This window comes from Plecotus auritus (assembly GCF_963455305.1).
Source record: "Plecotus auritus genome assembly, chromosome: 15".
Lineage (NCBI taxonomy): Eukaryota > Metazoa > Chordata > Mammalia > Chiroptera > Vespertilionidae > Plecotus > Plecotus auritus.
Genome location: NC_137781.1, coordinates 13,139,245 through 13,154,433, shown reverse-complemented (window position 1 = coordinate 13,154,433; position 15,189 = coordinate 13,139,245). Strand labels below are relative to the sequence as shown.

The 15,189-nt window shown below is 47.5% G+C and overlaps 1 protein-coding gene across 1 annotated transcript; it reads left to right on the top strand.

Moving 5' to 3' along the window:
- Positions 1-3,141: 3,141 nt before the first annotated feature.
- Positions 3,142-11,550, top strand: LOC308238934 (UPF0235 protein C15orf40 homolog). The gene is made up of 5 exons (XM_080651424.1): positions 3,142-3,302; positions 4,191-4,317; positions 6,040-6,167; positions 8,124-8,221; positions 9,390-11,550. The coding sequence occupies exons 1-4, from the start codon at positions 3,189-3,191 to the stop codon at positions 8,217-8,219; spliced, it is 465 nt and encodes a 154-aa protein (XP_080507550.1). The 5' UTR covers positions 3,142-3,188; the 3' UTR covers positions 8,220-8,221; positions 9,390-11,550.
- Positions 11,551-15,189: the final 3,639 nt, after the last annotated feature.

Here is a 15,189-nt window from a genome sequence, read left to right as displayed (position 1 = left end):
AGCAAGCGCTTCTTTTATTTCCATCACAACTGTCAAAGCTCTAACGGAGACTGTCATGACCTAACCAATTTTATTTAATACGGATTCAGCTTTTGTGCCCCATTTCCTTCTTTTTTCTTTTTTTTTTTTTAATTGCTTGGGGGGACTTTTTTTTTTTTTTAATATATTTTATTGATATTTTACAGAGAGGAAGGAAGAGGGATAGAGAGCTAGAAACATCGATGAGAGAGAAACATCGATCAGCTGCCTCCTGCACACCCCCTACTGGGGATGTGCCCGCAACCAAGGTACGTGCCCTTGACCGGAATCGAACCCGGGACCCTTCAGTCCGCAGGCCGACGCTCTATCCACTGAGCCAAACCGGTTTCGGCTCTTTTTTCTTTTTTTTTTTAAAGTTGTTAGGATGGGCCTTTATTTTCATGTTTTTGTATAATGAATATTAAATTAATTGGTTTCTTTGTTGCTATTGTTGTTGTTTTTTAAATCATTACCCGAGGATATTTTTCCATTTATTTTTTTAGAGATAGTGGAAGGGAGAGGGAGAGACAGAGAGAAACACTGATGTGAGAGAGACACATCGATTGGTTGCCTCCTGCATGCCCCCAACCAGGGCCAGGAGCCTGCATCCGAGGTACATGCCCTTGACCGGAATCGAACTCGGGATCCTTCAGTCTGCAGGTCGATGCTCTATCTATCCACTGAGTCAAACCAGCTATGGCTGTGCCCCATTTCTTAACTGATTTCAAACAAAATACGTCTCTGGTTTGACACCTGGTTCACTTCCTTCTACCAAAGCCTTCGTACTGAGTGGCCTCAGTGTCCATGTGGGGTAGACGACCCATCCAAACCAGCTTTCCACTTCCTTTCCCTCCCCCAGTGCCTTCGCTGTTCCACCTCCGCTGCTTCTCAGGACCACACAGTGCGCCTTATTGTGTGGAACTGCACGACCTGGAAAAGTACAGACATCCCACTCCGACCACACCTTCGATGCTCCTCAGTCTCCCTTGCACCCCACTTACGTTATTGAACCTTAAGATTGTCGTTTCCTTCTCACTGTGTTCTATCAAACCTCTTCATTTTCTACCCAATTAGACGCCACCTTTGATTCTTCATTTTTTCTTCTCCGCTTTTGACCTTTGATCACTTTACTTAATAACCCAGAACCCCCTCGCACCCACCTGGATGAATTCAATTGTGCGCCTTATCTTTAATTTCCTGGCTGCTGGGTCCAAAGTGTTCAAAATGATAGTGTACAGATTGACGCCGTGATGATTTTATGGTCTCCAGGTTCAACTAGATCAGTGGTTCTCAACCTTTAATACAGTTCCTCATATTGTGGTGACCCCCAACCATAAAATTATTTTCGTTGCTACTTCATAACTGTAATTTTGCTACTGTTATGAATCGTAATGTAAATATCTGTGTTTTCCGATGGTCTTAGGCGACCCACAGGTTGAGAACCGCTGCTGTAGAGCCCAAGACCATCGGAAAACACAGATATTTACACTACGATTCATAACAGTAGCAAAATTACAGTTATGAAGTAGCAACGAAAATAATGTTATGGTTGGGGGTCACCACAACATGAGGACCTGTATTAAAGGGTCGTGGCATTAGAAAGGTTGAGAACCACTGAACTAGATCATTGGTGCAGCCAGGGGAGGGCTTCAGTACTCAGCTCTTTGCCATTCTCCCGAGTATTTAAATCTGTTATACTCTCCGAACACCTCCCCTCCTGTAGCTGATGAAAAGCTCCAGCTCCGCCCACCAAACCTATAAGCACACCTACGTGGGCACCGAGGTTGTCCATTTATGAAGAAAAGGTGTCTTGCCCTAACCAGTTTGGCTCAGCGGATAGAGTGTCGGTCTGTGGACTGAAGGGTCCCAGGTTCGATTCCGTTCAAGGGCATGTACCTTGGTTCAGGCACATCCCCAGTAGGGGGTGAGCGGGAGGCAGCTGACTGACGTTTCTCTCTCATCGATGTTTCTAACTCTCCCTCTCCCTTCCTCTCTGTAAAAAATCAATAAAAAAAAAATATATAAAAAGAAAAGGTGTCGCCGAAACCGGTTTGGCTCAGTGGATAGAGCGTCGGCCTGCGGACTGAGGGGTCCCGGGTTCGATTCCGGTCAGGGGCACGTACATTGGTTGCGGGCACATCCCCAGTGGGAGGTGTGCAGGAGGCAGCTGATCGATGTTTCTCTCTCATCGATGTTTCTAACTCTTCCTCTCCATTCCTCTGTAAAATATCAATAAAATATAAATATAAAAAGAAAAGGTGTCTTGACTAAGGCTTCCTGTAGAAGAGTCATTCTCTCCTGTTGTGCTCAGAACCCCACCCTCTGCCTCTGTTTTACCCTCCCTCTCCTGGCTTCATTCCTATCAACATTGATAGGCTATCCCTATCCTATTAACTGCCATCCAGTTTTTTTGTGTGTTTTTTTTTTCCTTCAAAAAGTCAATGTCATGTGCCCCTCCAGATGCCAGTTAACTCCTTCACAGTGAAGTCAAATTACTCCCTGCCCCACCGGTGTGGCACAGTGGTTGAGCCTCGACCCATGAACCAGGTCAGTCAGGGCACATGCCCGGGTTGTGGGCCCCATCCCCACTAGGGGGCGTGCTAGAGGCAGCCATTTGATGATTCTCATCATGATGATTATCCCTTCCTCTCTCTGAAATCAATAAAAACATATTAAGAAAGTTTTAACAGTATTCCCTACACCAGTTAGCCTCCGCTCCTTACACTGTGGGAGCCTGAGAGCCTGGCATAAGGTGGGTGCTTCCCACCTCTGGGTTTCTGGCGCCACATCCCAGGACAAGAGGGGCCCACGCAGGCTCTGGAGCAGCCTTGGGCAAACTACGGCCCGCGGGCCGGATCCGGCTGTTCTAGCCGGTTCTCTTGCTCTCCCCTCCGCTCCTTTACTTTGAATTTATATTAGTTCACACAAACACTCCATCCATGCTTTTGTTACGGCCCTCCGGTCCAGTTTAAGAACCCATTGTGGCCCTCTAGTCAAAAAGTTTGCCCAACCCTGCCTGGAGGATCCAGGAGTCTTGCTCCCGCCGACCGACAGGTGTCGCCCTCGCGCCGGAGCCAAGGCGAGGCTCCCGAGGCCGCGCCCGCCCGCCGTGTGCGCAGGCGCAGAGGGCGTTTCCGACGCCGCCGCCCGCCCCGCCGCTTCAGCGGGGGATGCTCCGGCTCGGCCGCGCGTTCAGGCCGCTCGGGGCGGGACCTGGTGCTCGGGCCTCCGCCCGGCTCCCTGCGGGCGCCGAGATGCCGAAGAAAGTTGGTGCGACGAGCAAGGCCAGTAGCAAGTCCCGCGGCAGCGGAGGGGTGGGCGCGGGAGAGGAGCGGGCCGCGCGGGTGGGGGCTCCGGCTGCCCTTCCCGCCTCGCTCGCCGGCCGCCTCCACCAGGGGGCTCCCTGGGCCGCGTCTGCTGCCTGCGCCGGCCTCGGCCCCACATGCCGGGCGGGTGTGTGTCGGGTGGCGCCTTCGTCCTGCGCCCCCCAAGAGGCTTTGCTCTGCGCCCTCCTCCTCACCCCTTCTGTCGGGGACTCGCCGCGCCCCCTCTGCAGGGCGGACTCCGGGACCCCGCGGCCAGGTGCCGGGGTGCCCAGGCCGGACAGCCCTCCTTCTCCGGGAGCGACGCCCTGCGCGCGGTCCCTCCCGCAGCCCGAGCTCCCGGGGGCCTGCCCCAGGGGTCCTTACTCCCCTTTACACATAGCCTTTGCCTGCAGGCTGCCCGGGGCAGAGTTCGTGTGTGCCAAACGGAAAGTTGTAGGACAACTAACGTTGCACAGCAGGCCTTTTAAAGATCGCTGTGGGGCCTTTCCCCCAAATTCACGTACATAGACGCTTCCAGGTTTAGTTCACAAACGTTCATTAGCTCGCGCTGCACGCGTGGTCTGTGCTTCGGCGGGATGGGACGCACCGAGCAGACGGTGGCAGTGAGCCAGCACTGAGGTGTGGGGAGCCGGAGCCAGGCCTTCCAGACGGGCGGGAAGTGTGTGGGGTGATGGGACGGCCGCCCGGAAGAATGGATTTGGGCCTTGAAGGGTGTTGGAGCCATGCGGGGTGGCCAGAATGCCCCGGACACCACGATTTGTCCTGGTTAGAGGCGGAAGGATTACATGTGCGGGGAAATATTCTGTAACCTGTGAAGTTGTAGTGTGGTTGTTGTTGTCGTTTTAGGGTAAAAGCCAGAGCAAGGAGCCAGAGAAACCACTTCCTCCCTTAGGCCCCGTGGCAGTTGATCCCAAAGGTTGTGTCACCATAGCCATCCATGCCAAACCGGGTTCTAAACAAAATGCCGTCACAGGTACCTCTGGACACTGGGGCGGGCGACCTATGCGGATCAGGTGTCCCCTCCCTCTTCCCTTCGCCTTGGTTAGTTGGAAGTTGATCCTAACAGGCAGGTGTGTTTTTCACATCCGCAGTTAGAGGCCTTTTTTTTTTTTTTTTTTAATATATTTTATTGATTTTTTACAGAGAGGAAGGGAGAGGGATAGAGAGTTCGAAACATCGATCAGCTGCCTCCTGCACACCTCCCACTAGGGATGTGCCCGCAACCAAGGTACATGCCCTTGACCGGAATCGAACCCGGGACCTTTCAGTCCGCAGGCTGACGCTCTATCCACTGAGCCAAACCGGTTCCGGCGATCTGAATTATCTTGAAAGTCTTTTTCACCTCTAAAGCTCTGTATTCCAATTTTTTAAAATATTGTGAAAATTAGGCCTCAGAATTGGGTGCTAGGCCTGGTTGTGTGAATGGCTGTGCCCGCTTGGCCATACCCTCCTTGGCCAGCGTTTCCTAAGTATTGCTGTGGGCACTGTCGGCTGTTGGGATACCATGTTTCGTTAGGTCTGAGGTGCCATCAACTGTAAGGTACACAAGTATCTTATGTGCCAGTACGGAAGGCAAAATCTGTATCAGTTAAACACTTTATTTTATTTAAAATGTGAGAAAAAGCCCCCCTTAGGATCAGTGGCAGGAGAGGAGGACAGTTGTTTCACCGCATTCTTGGGGACCCTGTGGCCCGGTTGTTCACACAGGGAAGGTGTGAGTGTGTGGAAATGCCTGCGGAACCCCAGGTGTAGGGCCAGCGCCAGCCCACTCGCAAACTGCTTTGAGCAAATACTTCTCTCTCAGAATAGCAGGCAGCTGCTCTTCATAAAGGCGGTGTTGATGGGGGAGTCCCGACCACTGTTCGGAAGCAGGGTTCATTGTCCCTGGATTTCAAAGAATGGGTTCAAATTTATTTTTGATTCACAACATCACTTTCCAGCCATGTGACCTTGGGCCCATCTTGATTCCTATTTCATTTGTAAAATGGATATAATATTGGTATTAGTACTTTCATAAAGTTGTTAGGAGGATTACACAAGTTAATATTTATAAAGTCCTTAAAACATGTTCGTGTGCCCTTAAAATTAGTGTATGTGTCATGTAACTATTTATTAAATGTTACAGTTAGAAAACATTAAAGAGGCATTTCACATACAAGGCAGATCTAGCCCCGTGCTCTCGTTTTCCTCATGAGGAAACCGAACCCTGTTTATCCGTCTTCAGTGATGTTTGCTGGGCCTACACCCCAGCTCCTGGCTCCCTCCTGGAGCACCTGCTATCAGATAAGCGTGTTTTCCAGTTGCCTAAATACTGCCCAGGCTTTTTTGTTTTTCTTTCTTAATAATTCCTTATTGTTGGAAATATTATGTATGTCCCCCTATTCCCCCCCATTGACCCCTCAAGCCTGCTCCCACCCCCCGCCCCAGGCCCTCACCGCCCCATGCTGCTCAGGATTCTTTAGGCCCATCTTGGTCAGCATAAACATTTCTTTTTCCTCTGAATTTGTTTTCTGTATTATTGGAGGCATATTTATCATGTGTATGTTCCCCTTAAGTCTGATTAGTTTAATCCTTCATTTCTGCATCTAACAGTTAAAAACCTACTGTGTGCCAGGCAAATGCAAATTCTTTTACAAAATACTCTCACTTCCCAAAGAACTCCTCAAGGGTAAAGTGCACACTGCTTTCATTCCAGATCTGACAACCGAAGCTGTAAGTGTAGCTATTGCAGCACCTCCATCGGAAGGAGAGGCTAACGCTGAGCTCTGTCGGTATCTCTCCAAGGTCTTAGAACTCAGGAAGAGTGATGTGGTTTTAGATAAGGTAGGTATCTCTTTCTCTCTTTTATATATATAACTTTAAAATACCTGAGGATATGTTTTGTTATAGATTTTTTAGAGAGAGAGGAAGGGGGAGAGAGAGAGCAAGAAACATCGATGTGAGAAACATCGATTGGTTGCCTCCCATACGGCATCCTGACCAAGGACTGAACCCGCAACCTAGGTATGTACCCTGACCGGGAATAGAACCCACAACCTTCTGGTTTACAGGGTGACACTCAAACCAATTGAGCCATCTGGCCAGGGCTAAATATCTTTTATTACACTTCAGTTATTTTAAAAAGACTGATTTTTTTTTTCTTTTCCAAGTAATTGAAAAACTAGTTGTTTTTAACTGTCATATTCATTTAACCACTAAAATCTAAAATCTGAATTCTTCCCCTCTCATCTCCTTCATTTCTACTGCACCCAATCCTTGTTAAGACCGTCCATGCACGCTACTTACATTCCTCAGTGGCCGCCATTTCCAGCACTTTCTCCTGTACCTCTTCTGTCAGATTAATTTTGCTCCTTTCTTCCTTCGAGTCACCATACTAAACAATCTAAAATGGTTCGTGTCGTTGGCCATCTCCGTTAGTGAGTCCGTCAAGTATTTCTGGTCCTGCATGTTACCGTGCTCATGGGGAGAAGCTCATCTGAAGTCATTCATGCCACAGGTTTGCACTAGGGGTGGACATCAAGACGGCCTGGGAGTGGTTTCTAAAACTCAGGTTCTTGGGCATTGCCCTAGACAGGGGTCCTCAAACTTTTTAAACAGGGGGCCAGTTCACTGTCCCTCAGACCGTTGGAGGGCCGGACTATAGTTTAAAAAAAAAACTATGAACAAATTCCTATGCGCACTGCGGGCCCGGGACGAGTCGGCTGCTAAGCAGGACAGGCAGCGGCACCCGGCGGGCCGGATAAATGTCCTCGGCGGGCCGCATGAGGCCCGCAGGCCGTAGTTTGAGGACCCCTGCTAGAATTACTGAAATAGAATCTGCAGGAGTGAGACCCAGCCCTGTCTGTATCTCTTAAAGCTCAACTTGTTTTCCAGTGCCACACTCCATAGCTCCCATCCAGGTTGCAGCTGGCATTCAGTCATTGATTAACAGGCTGCACCTAAAAATCCCTCTGCACGCCAGGCCCCTCTGGTTTTCTGCCCGTGTGCATGCTCTGATATTTGCTTGTAAGGCACTCCCCACTCTTCTACCTGAGAAGTTCTACCCAACTAGGTAAATCCCTGCTCAGATTTAATTTTTTTAAAGGATGTATTTCAAAACAAATGGTTTTCAATAGTTGCCTTAAGTGGTTATAGAATCACAGCACTTAAAATGTGAATTTTGAAAAAAAATTCTAAAATGTAACAGCATAGAGAGTAACAATTTGTTCTGTATTTTGGAATTATTTTATTTTTCTTTATTGATTAAGGTATTACATATGTGTCCTTATCCCCCCTTCCCCCGCCCCCCATGCCCTCACCCCCCTGGTGTCTGTGTCCATTGGTTAGGCTTATATGCATGCATACAAGTCCTTTGGTTGATCTTGGAATTATTTTTATACAAAGTTCATATGAAATTGCAATATTGGTTTTGACAATTTAAAAATAATTTTCACTTTTAATTTAAACAAAAAAATTACTGGAAACCAGAATATTATACATCTGGATTCCATATTCATCAAAGAATTTTAATACCCAGCTTTTATTATTACAAAAATTGATATTTGAAGGTAAAAACCCTGGAGAGTTGTAAAATTTATAGTAAGGTGGAATCTAAGCGATAGTCTTTGGTTAGATCACAGTGGCCAGGAGAAAGTGGTAGGGAAGCCATCAGGAAAGATCCAGGCCACCTGTAAAAACCCCACAAGGATATGTCCACAAGGCATACAACTGAGGTCTGTTTCTGATAGTGTTAGAAAGTTTAGTATGTTCTCCTGACACTGTCTTTTCCTTTTAATCCAGGGCGGTAAATCCCGTGAAAAAGTGGTAAAGCTTTTGGCCTCCATAACTCCAGAAGAGGTCTTGGAGAAATTGGAAAAGCAAGTTGAAAAAAAATAAAAGTAAGAAAAAAATACATCCTTGAGAAACTGTTTTTATTGCTAATGATGAAGAGGCTGGTAAACAGGAAATTGCCTCTTAAATGCACAGAAGTCAATGTATTAAATAAGAACAGGTCTCCAAAAGAAGTCGGAATTTTAAAGGTGCTGCACATGAACATGGCTTGGAACATGCTGCTCTGGTTTCATGGCATTGCAGACCCTAGTAACAGAGGTGGGAGGCTGTTACGATGACCTGCTTCAGCCCCTTTCGTTTGGTGGTGGTGCTTCTGATACCCGGGAGTTGAGAGACACTCGGACCGCACTGTGCAGAATGACAACTAGAACCCAGATCCCTTGACTCCCACTTGAATACACTTTATCCTGATTGTAAATTAGAATGACAGTATTTCTGCAACACTTATGGAATTCTAGGGATTGCTTCTAATCCAGTTTACAAGTGACAGGAAAACTTGCCAATATTTTTTGTACTCTCTATACCATAAAATGTTTATCTTTATGCAAAAATGTTTTCTGCATCTTTTTGAAACCCTTGAGCATTTTATGGAAAAGTAAGAAAGAATAATCAAGACTTGTACAGGCATACCTTGTTTTATTGCACTTCACAGATACAGGGTTTTACAAATTGCAGGCTTATGGCCACCCTGTATTGAGCAAGTCTGTCCGTACCATTCTTCCAATGGCATTTGCTCACCTTGTGTCTTTGTGACACATTTTGGCAATTCTCTCAATATTTCAAACTTTTTTTTTTTTTTAATAAATTTTTTTTAAATATATTTTTTTATTGATTTTTTACAGAGAGGAAGGGAGAGGGATAGAGAGTTAGAAACATCGATGAGAGAGAAACATCGATCAGCTGCCTCCTGCACACCCCCTACTGGGGACATGCCCGCAACCAAGGTACATGCCCTTGACCGGAATCGAACCTGGGACCTTTCAGTCCGCAGGCTGATGCTCTATCCACTGAGCCAAACCGGTTTCGGACAATATTTCAAACTTTTTTATTATTATTATATTTGTTGCGGTGATCTGTGAACAGTGATCTTTGATGCTATTGTAATTGTTTTGTGGCACCACAAACCACACTCATATAAGATGGTGAACCTGATTGATAAATGTCTGTGTTCTGACTACTCACCAGCTGTTCCCCTATCGCTCTCCCTTTCCTCAGGCCTCCTAGTCGGAGATAAACAACAGTGAACTTAGGCCGATTTATAACCCTACAATGGCCTTTACGTGTTCAAGTGAAAGGAAGAGTCGCACGTCTCTCACTTTAAATCAGAAGCTGGAAATGATTAAACTTAGTGAGGAAGGCATGTCAAAAGCGGAGATAGGCCGAAAGCTAGGCCTCCTGCGACAAACAGTTAGCCAAGTTGTGAATGCAAAGGAAAAGTTCTTGAAGGAAATGAAAAGTGCTACTCCAATGAACACACGCGTGATAAGAAAGCAAAACAGCCTGATTGCTGATATGGAGAAAGTGTTAGTGGTCTGGATAAAAGATCAAACCAGCCACAACATTCCCTTAAGCCAGAGCCTAATCCAAGCTAAGGCCTTAATGCTTTTCAATTCTATAAAGGCTGAGAGAGGTGAGGAAGCTGCAGAAGAAAAGTTTGAGGCCAGCAGAGGTTGGTTCATGAGGTTTAAGGAAAGATGCCGTCTCTGTAACATAAAAGTGCAAGGTGAAGCAGCAGGTGCTGATATAGAAGCTGCAGCAAGTTACCCAGAAGATCTAGCTAAAATAATTAAGGAAGGTGGCTACACTGCACAACAGATTTTCAATGTAGATGAAACAGCCTTATATTGGAAGAAGATGCCATCTAGAACTTTCATAGCCAGAGAGGAGAAGGCAATGCCTGGCTTCAAAGCTTCAAAGGACAGGCTGACTCTCTTGTTAGGGGCTAATGCAGCTGGTGACTTTAAGTTGAAGCCAATGCTCGTTTATTATTCTGAAAATCCTATTGCCCTTAAGAATTATGCTAAAGCTACTCTGCCTGTGCTCTATAAATGGAACACCAAAGCCTGGATGACAGCACATTTGTTTACATCATGGTTTACTGAATATTTTAAGCCCGCTGTCGAGACCTACTGCTCAGAAAAGAAGATCCCTTTCAAAATATTACTGCTTATTGACAATACACCTGTTCACCCAAGAGCTCTGAAGGAGTTGTACAATGAGATTAATGTTATTTTCATACCTGCTAACACAGCATCCACTCTGCAGCCCATGGGTCAAGGAGTAATTTCAACTTTCAAGTCTTATTATTTAAGAAATGTATTTCGTAAGGCTATAGCTGCCACAGATAGTGACTCCTCTGACGGATCTGGGCAAAGTAAATTGAAAACCTTCTGGAAAGGATTCAGCATTCTAGATGCCATTAAGAACATCCGTGATTCGTGGGATGAGGTCAAAACATCAGCCATAACAGGAGTTTGGAAGAAGTTGATTCCAACCCTCACGGATGAGTTTGAGGAGTTCCAGGCTTCATTGGAGGAAGTGACTGCAGATGTGGTGGAAATAGCAAGAGAACTGGAATTAGAAGTGGGGCCTGAAGATGTGACTGAATGGCTGCAATCTCATGCTAGAGCTTTAACGGACGAGGAGTTGCTTCTTATGGAGGAGCAGAGAAAGTGGTTTCTTGAGATGGAGGCTGCTCCTGGTGAAGGTGATGTGAAGATCGTTGAAATGACAACAAGGGATTTAGAATATTACATAAACTTAGTTGATGAGGCAGCAGCAGGGTTTGAGAGGATTGACTCCAATTTTGAAAGAAGTTACACTGTGGGTGGAATGCTATCAAACAGCATCGCGTGCTACAGAAAAATCATCCACGAAAGGAAGAGTCAGTCGTTGAGGCAAAGTTCATTGTTGTCTTATTTTAAGAAATTCCCACAGCCGCCCCAGCCTTCAGCCACCACCACCCTGATCAGTCAGCAGCTATTGACATTGAAGCAAGACTCTCCACCAGCAAAAAGATTACGACTCCCTGAAAACTCAGATGACGGTTAGCATTTTTTAGCAATAACGTACTTTTTAATTAAGGTATGTGTATTGTTTTGCCTACATTGACAGAACCTGAGAAAGCAAAACCTAGACTCCTAGTTCTGTGAGCCTTTTCTCCTTTGCCAGCAAGGAGTTGGAGAGAGAACCAGAGCGTGTAAGTGACACCTTTGCATTGTTCAAAATTCCAAACAGTTAAAAACTCACAACTTTAGAGGCAGTTCTTTTCTGGGCTGTGAACAATGATCTTTGTGAACAGTGCCCCTCTTACAAATTCAGGAATTTGGTTGAGTAGTTCCTTTAACTGTAATGCAGAATATACATTTTGGAACCTACCATGGCTCCCACTTCAGATTTTTTTAAAAAAATTGATTTCCGAGAGGAAAGGAGAGAGAAAGAGATAGAAACATCAGTGAGAGAGACTCATTGATCTGCTGCCTCCTGCATGCCCCCCAACTAGGTACCGTGCCCACAACCTGGGAATGTGCTCTTGACTGGAATCAAACCTCGGACCCTTCAATCCGCAGGCCAGCACTCTATCCACTGAGCCAAACCGGCTAGGACCAGATTATTTTTTAAAACGTGCCTAGAGACTAAAAAAAATGTAAGAACCTAGATTTTCAATTTACATCCAAGAGGTGGCACCATAATGCAAAAGCAGCCACATAATCTGAAGGAACCGAACTGCACTATTAGGAAATCCCTTCTGCAGTTCCTGATGCCAGTAATCCTTTTATCTGCTCCTCTCAGAGGCACTCCTGAGGCTTAGTCCCTCACTGAGTTTAGCTCAGGCCAGAGTGTGGTGGTAACCCAGGCCAACTGTGTGTTCAGAAGTTCAGGGTCACTGCCATAGTGGAGTCAGCATGGTCCCGAATGCCTCCCTTAACCCTACAGCGTTCAGAAATCCCTTTCAGTTGCCATTTTTAAAAATGGAATTGGGCTGGACAATTGTCAGAAACTAATTTCTTAAATCAGATGCCAAATTTATTAACTTGATTTCAGAACACACCTGCCAATTAGACTGCATACTGGCATCCTTTAGTGAGTACGTTCTGTCCCTTTGGGAAATTCCATAGGAAGCCAGTTATTTGGAGTCTACTTAGAGATCTTGGGGTCAGAGCCAGGGAAATTATGGGCCTGGGTCAGGGAGCTATGACCATCTGGAGCTCCCCTTTCTGCTGAGGGATAGGCCCATTATATCCCATCAACCCCTCTCCTGGGACAATGCTGGGCCCTGATGATTTATGGCATAGGAACTCCCTTTTTCTAGGCTCCAGGAGACCACCCACTTCTGTCCACATAGGCTTTCTCTAGACTGCCCTTATAATTCAGTTGGTAAGATCTTATCAGCATTTTATAATCCTACTAGAGGCCTGGTGCCAGGATTCGTGCACCGATGGGGCCCCTTGGCCTGGACTGCGGGGATTGGGCCAAAACCAGCTCTCCGACATCGCCCAAGGGGTCTCGGATTGCGAGAGGGCACAGACCAGGCTGAGGGACCCCACGGGTACACAAATCCATGCACCAGGCCTCCGACATCCCCCGATGGGTCCAGGGTGCGGGTGAAGCAGATTTCAGGGCCAACAGTGCCCCAGCAGCAACTAACCCATGGCCAACTCCACGAGGAATCAGGTGCCCTCTACTGGTTGGAGCGTCTGCCCCTTGGTGGTCATTGAGAGTCATAGCTATTGGGCAGACGGTTGGACGGTCACTTAGGCTTTTATATAGGTTAGAGGCCTGGTGCACAAATGCACCGGTGGGGTCCCTCGGCCTGGCCTGCAGGGATCGGGCTGAAACTGGCAGTCCAGCATCCCCCGAGGGATGTAGTAATGCGTGAAGCGTCAGGCAGCCAGGGAGGAGCCCAAGCCTGGGGTCGGGCGCCACGTTGCTCCTGCTCATCCCAGTCCTGCTGTGCCTGCTGCTGCTGCCGCTCAGTAGGCTCGCTCCTGCCTTGCTGCAGTCTCTGTGCGCCCGTCCTAGGGTGATAACGGCACGCCCAGGACCAAGAAGCGGCTGTGGGCTTGCACCCAGTCAGTCCTGATTCCGGTCCCCGTCCTGGTCTGGATGGGGGAGGAGCACGGAGGGGGAATGTCCGTGGGTGAGGCTAGCGCCACTACAGCTGTGCTTGCCAGGTCAGTCAGCTGAGTGGCGCTCCCGCTGTGGGAGTGCACTGACCATCGGGGCAGCTCCTGCGTTGAGCATCTGGCCCCTAGTGGTCAGTGCATCATAGCTGCCAGTCAAACGGTCAGATGGACACTTAGCATATTAGGCTTTTATCAAACGGTCAGACAGACACTTAGCATATTAGGCTTTTATATATGTACACTAGAGGCCCGGTGCATGAAATTAGTGCATGGGTAGGGTCCCTAGGCCTGGCCGGCGATCAGGGCTGATCTGGCCTTCCTTGGGCTGCCAGCCAGGGCCTTCCTTCGTTCCATGCTGTCTCCTGGTGGTCAGCGCACGTCATTGCGAGTGATCAAACTCCCAGTTGGTTGAACTCCTGAGGGGGCACTTTGCATATAGGGTTTTTATATATATAGATTTGTGCCCAGGATAGGAAACCCCTATGATAGCTAACGAAGTACAATAATTCTACAATAATAATTATGATGATGATGTTGAAAATTGCAAGTGCCTGCTTTGTGACAGCTGGAGTTATAAACATTGTATAAATAGCAATTCATGTTAGTGGATAGTATTACTGAACACTGGGCACTTGGCTTCCTCTCCCTAATCTCCCCGACCCTGGTGACACTAATAGAAGGTAGGCCATGTCTGTCTACACTAATAAAAGAGAAAGATGCAAATTGACCATACCTTCGTGACGCCCACCATCCAATCAGGAGTGAGTATGCAAATTAATCCAACAAAGATGGAAGGTTAATTTGCATATGCAGGTGCCGAGGAGGCGGGGTGATGACGCAGGTGTTCCACACCACCCCAGCCGCTCCGGGCCTCTGGGCAGCATGGGAAGGTGGAAAGTGGCTCCAGGCCGGAGCAAAGGTAGAAAGGTGGCTCCGGGCCGGAGTGAAGGCAGTGCCAGCAGCCAGGGGAAGGAAGGCCGATACTTGCACGAATCTTTGTGCATCGGGCCTCTAGTAAAGAAGTAATTTACTTCGATGATGGTGGATAAAGGTTCTGAACCATGAGCTGCCCTTATCAAAGAATGGTAGTGGTAACCCAACAAAAAAGCTACCTTTATTTACCTATTATCTTTTGCCATCTTAATATGCAATAATAAAGAGTTTCGTTTTCATTTTATTAGATGAAGTTGAAAGACAGGTTAGGCAGCCATCTTAGTCTTATCTTTCCCCTCAACCCCACTCCCAACCTCTCATATAATAATTAATATAGGACATGGGTTTTTCAGATTTAAGTCTTTTCATTTTTTGCTTGTAAGATAGTCACTTTTTCTCTTCCCTTCAGTATGTTGCCATTTTATTTAACGCATTCCCCAAGGCTCCTTTTCTCAGCTCAAATCTTGTACTGGAGCAGAGCAAAAGCTGCGTAAGGCCACGTTGTGTGACCAGTAAGAGGCGGTGGCTTAAGAAAGGGGTTCCCCCTAAATCAGCTGCCAAGAGCACGAAGGCCAGTCCTGCTGCCTTTCCCCTCCGCTGGGAGCACCCACCACCCCAGGCCTTGGAAAGCTACATTTCCAAAGCTACACACCCATTCCACCACAACAAAGCTTTCTTGGAGCACACAACACAGCACCCTCTTCCCCAGGCCCTAGAAAAACACTACCAGGCTGGCAGCTCCTTCCTGAACGTGCCTCCTGCAACCCTGGGCCAGGATGCCTCAGACCCCCTGGTCCCCTCTGGGTACTGAGTGCTCTGGTTTGGAAGCGGGGAGTCAGGTGAAGGGAGGCTGAACCCAGGGCAATTTTCAAAAGCCCGGGAGAGTCCAGACAGCTGGTAAGCTGAACCTCACCCACTCACCACCCAAGTCCTGTGACACCACAGGCAGGCCGGCC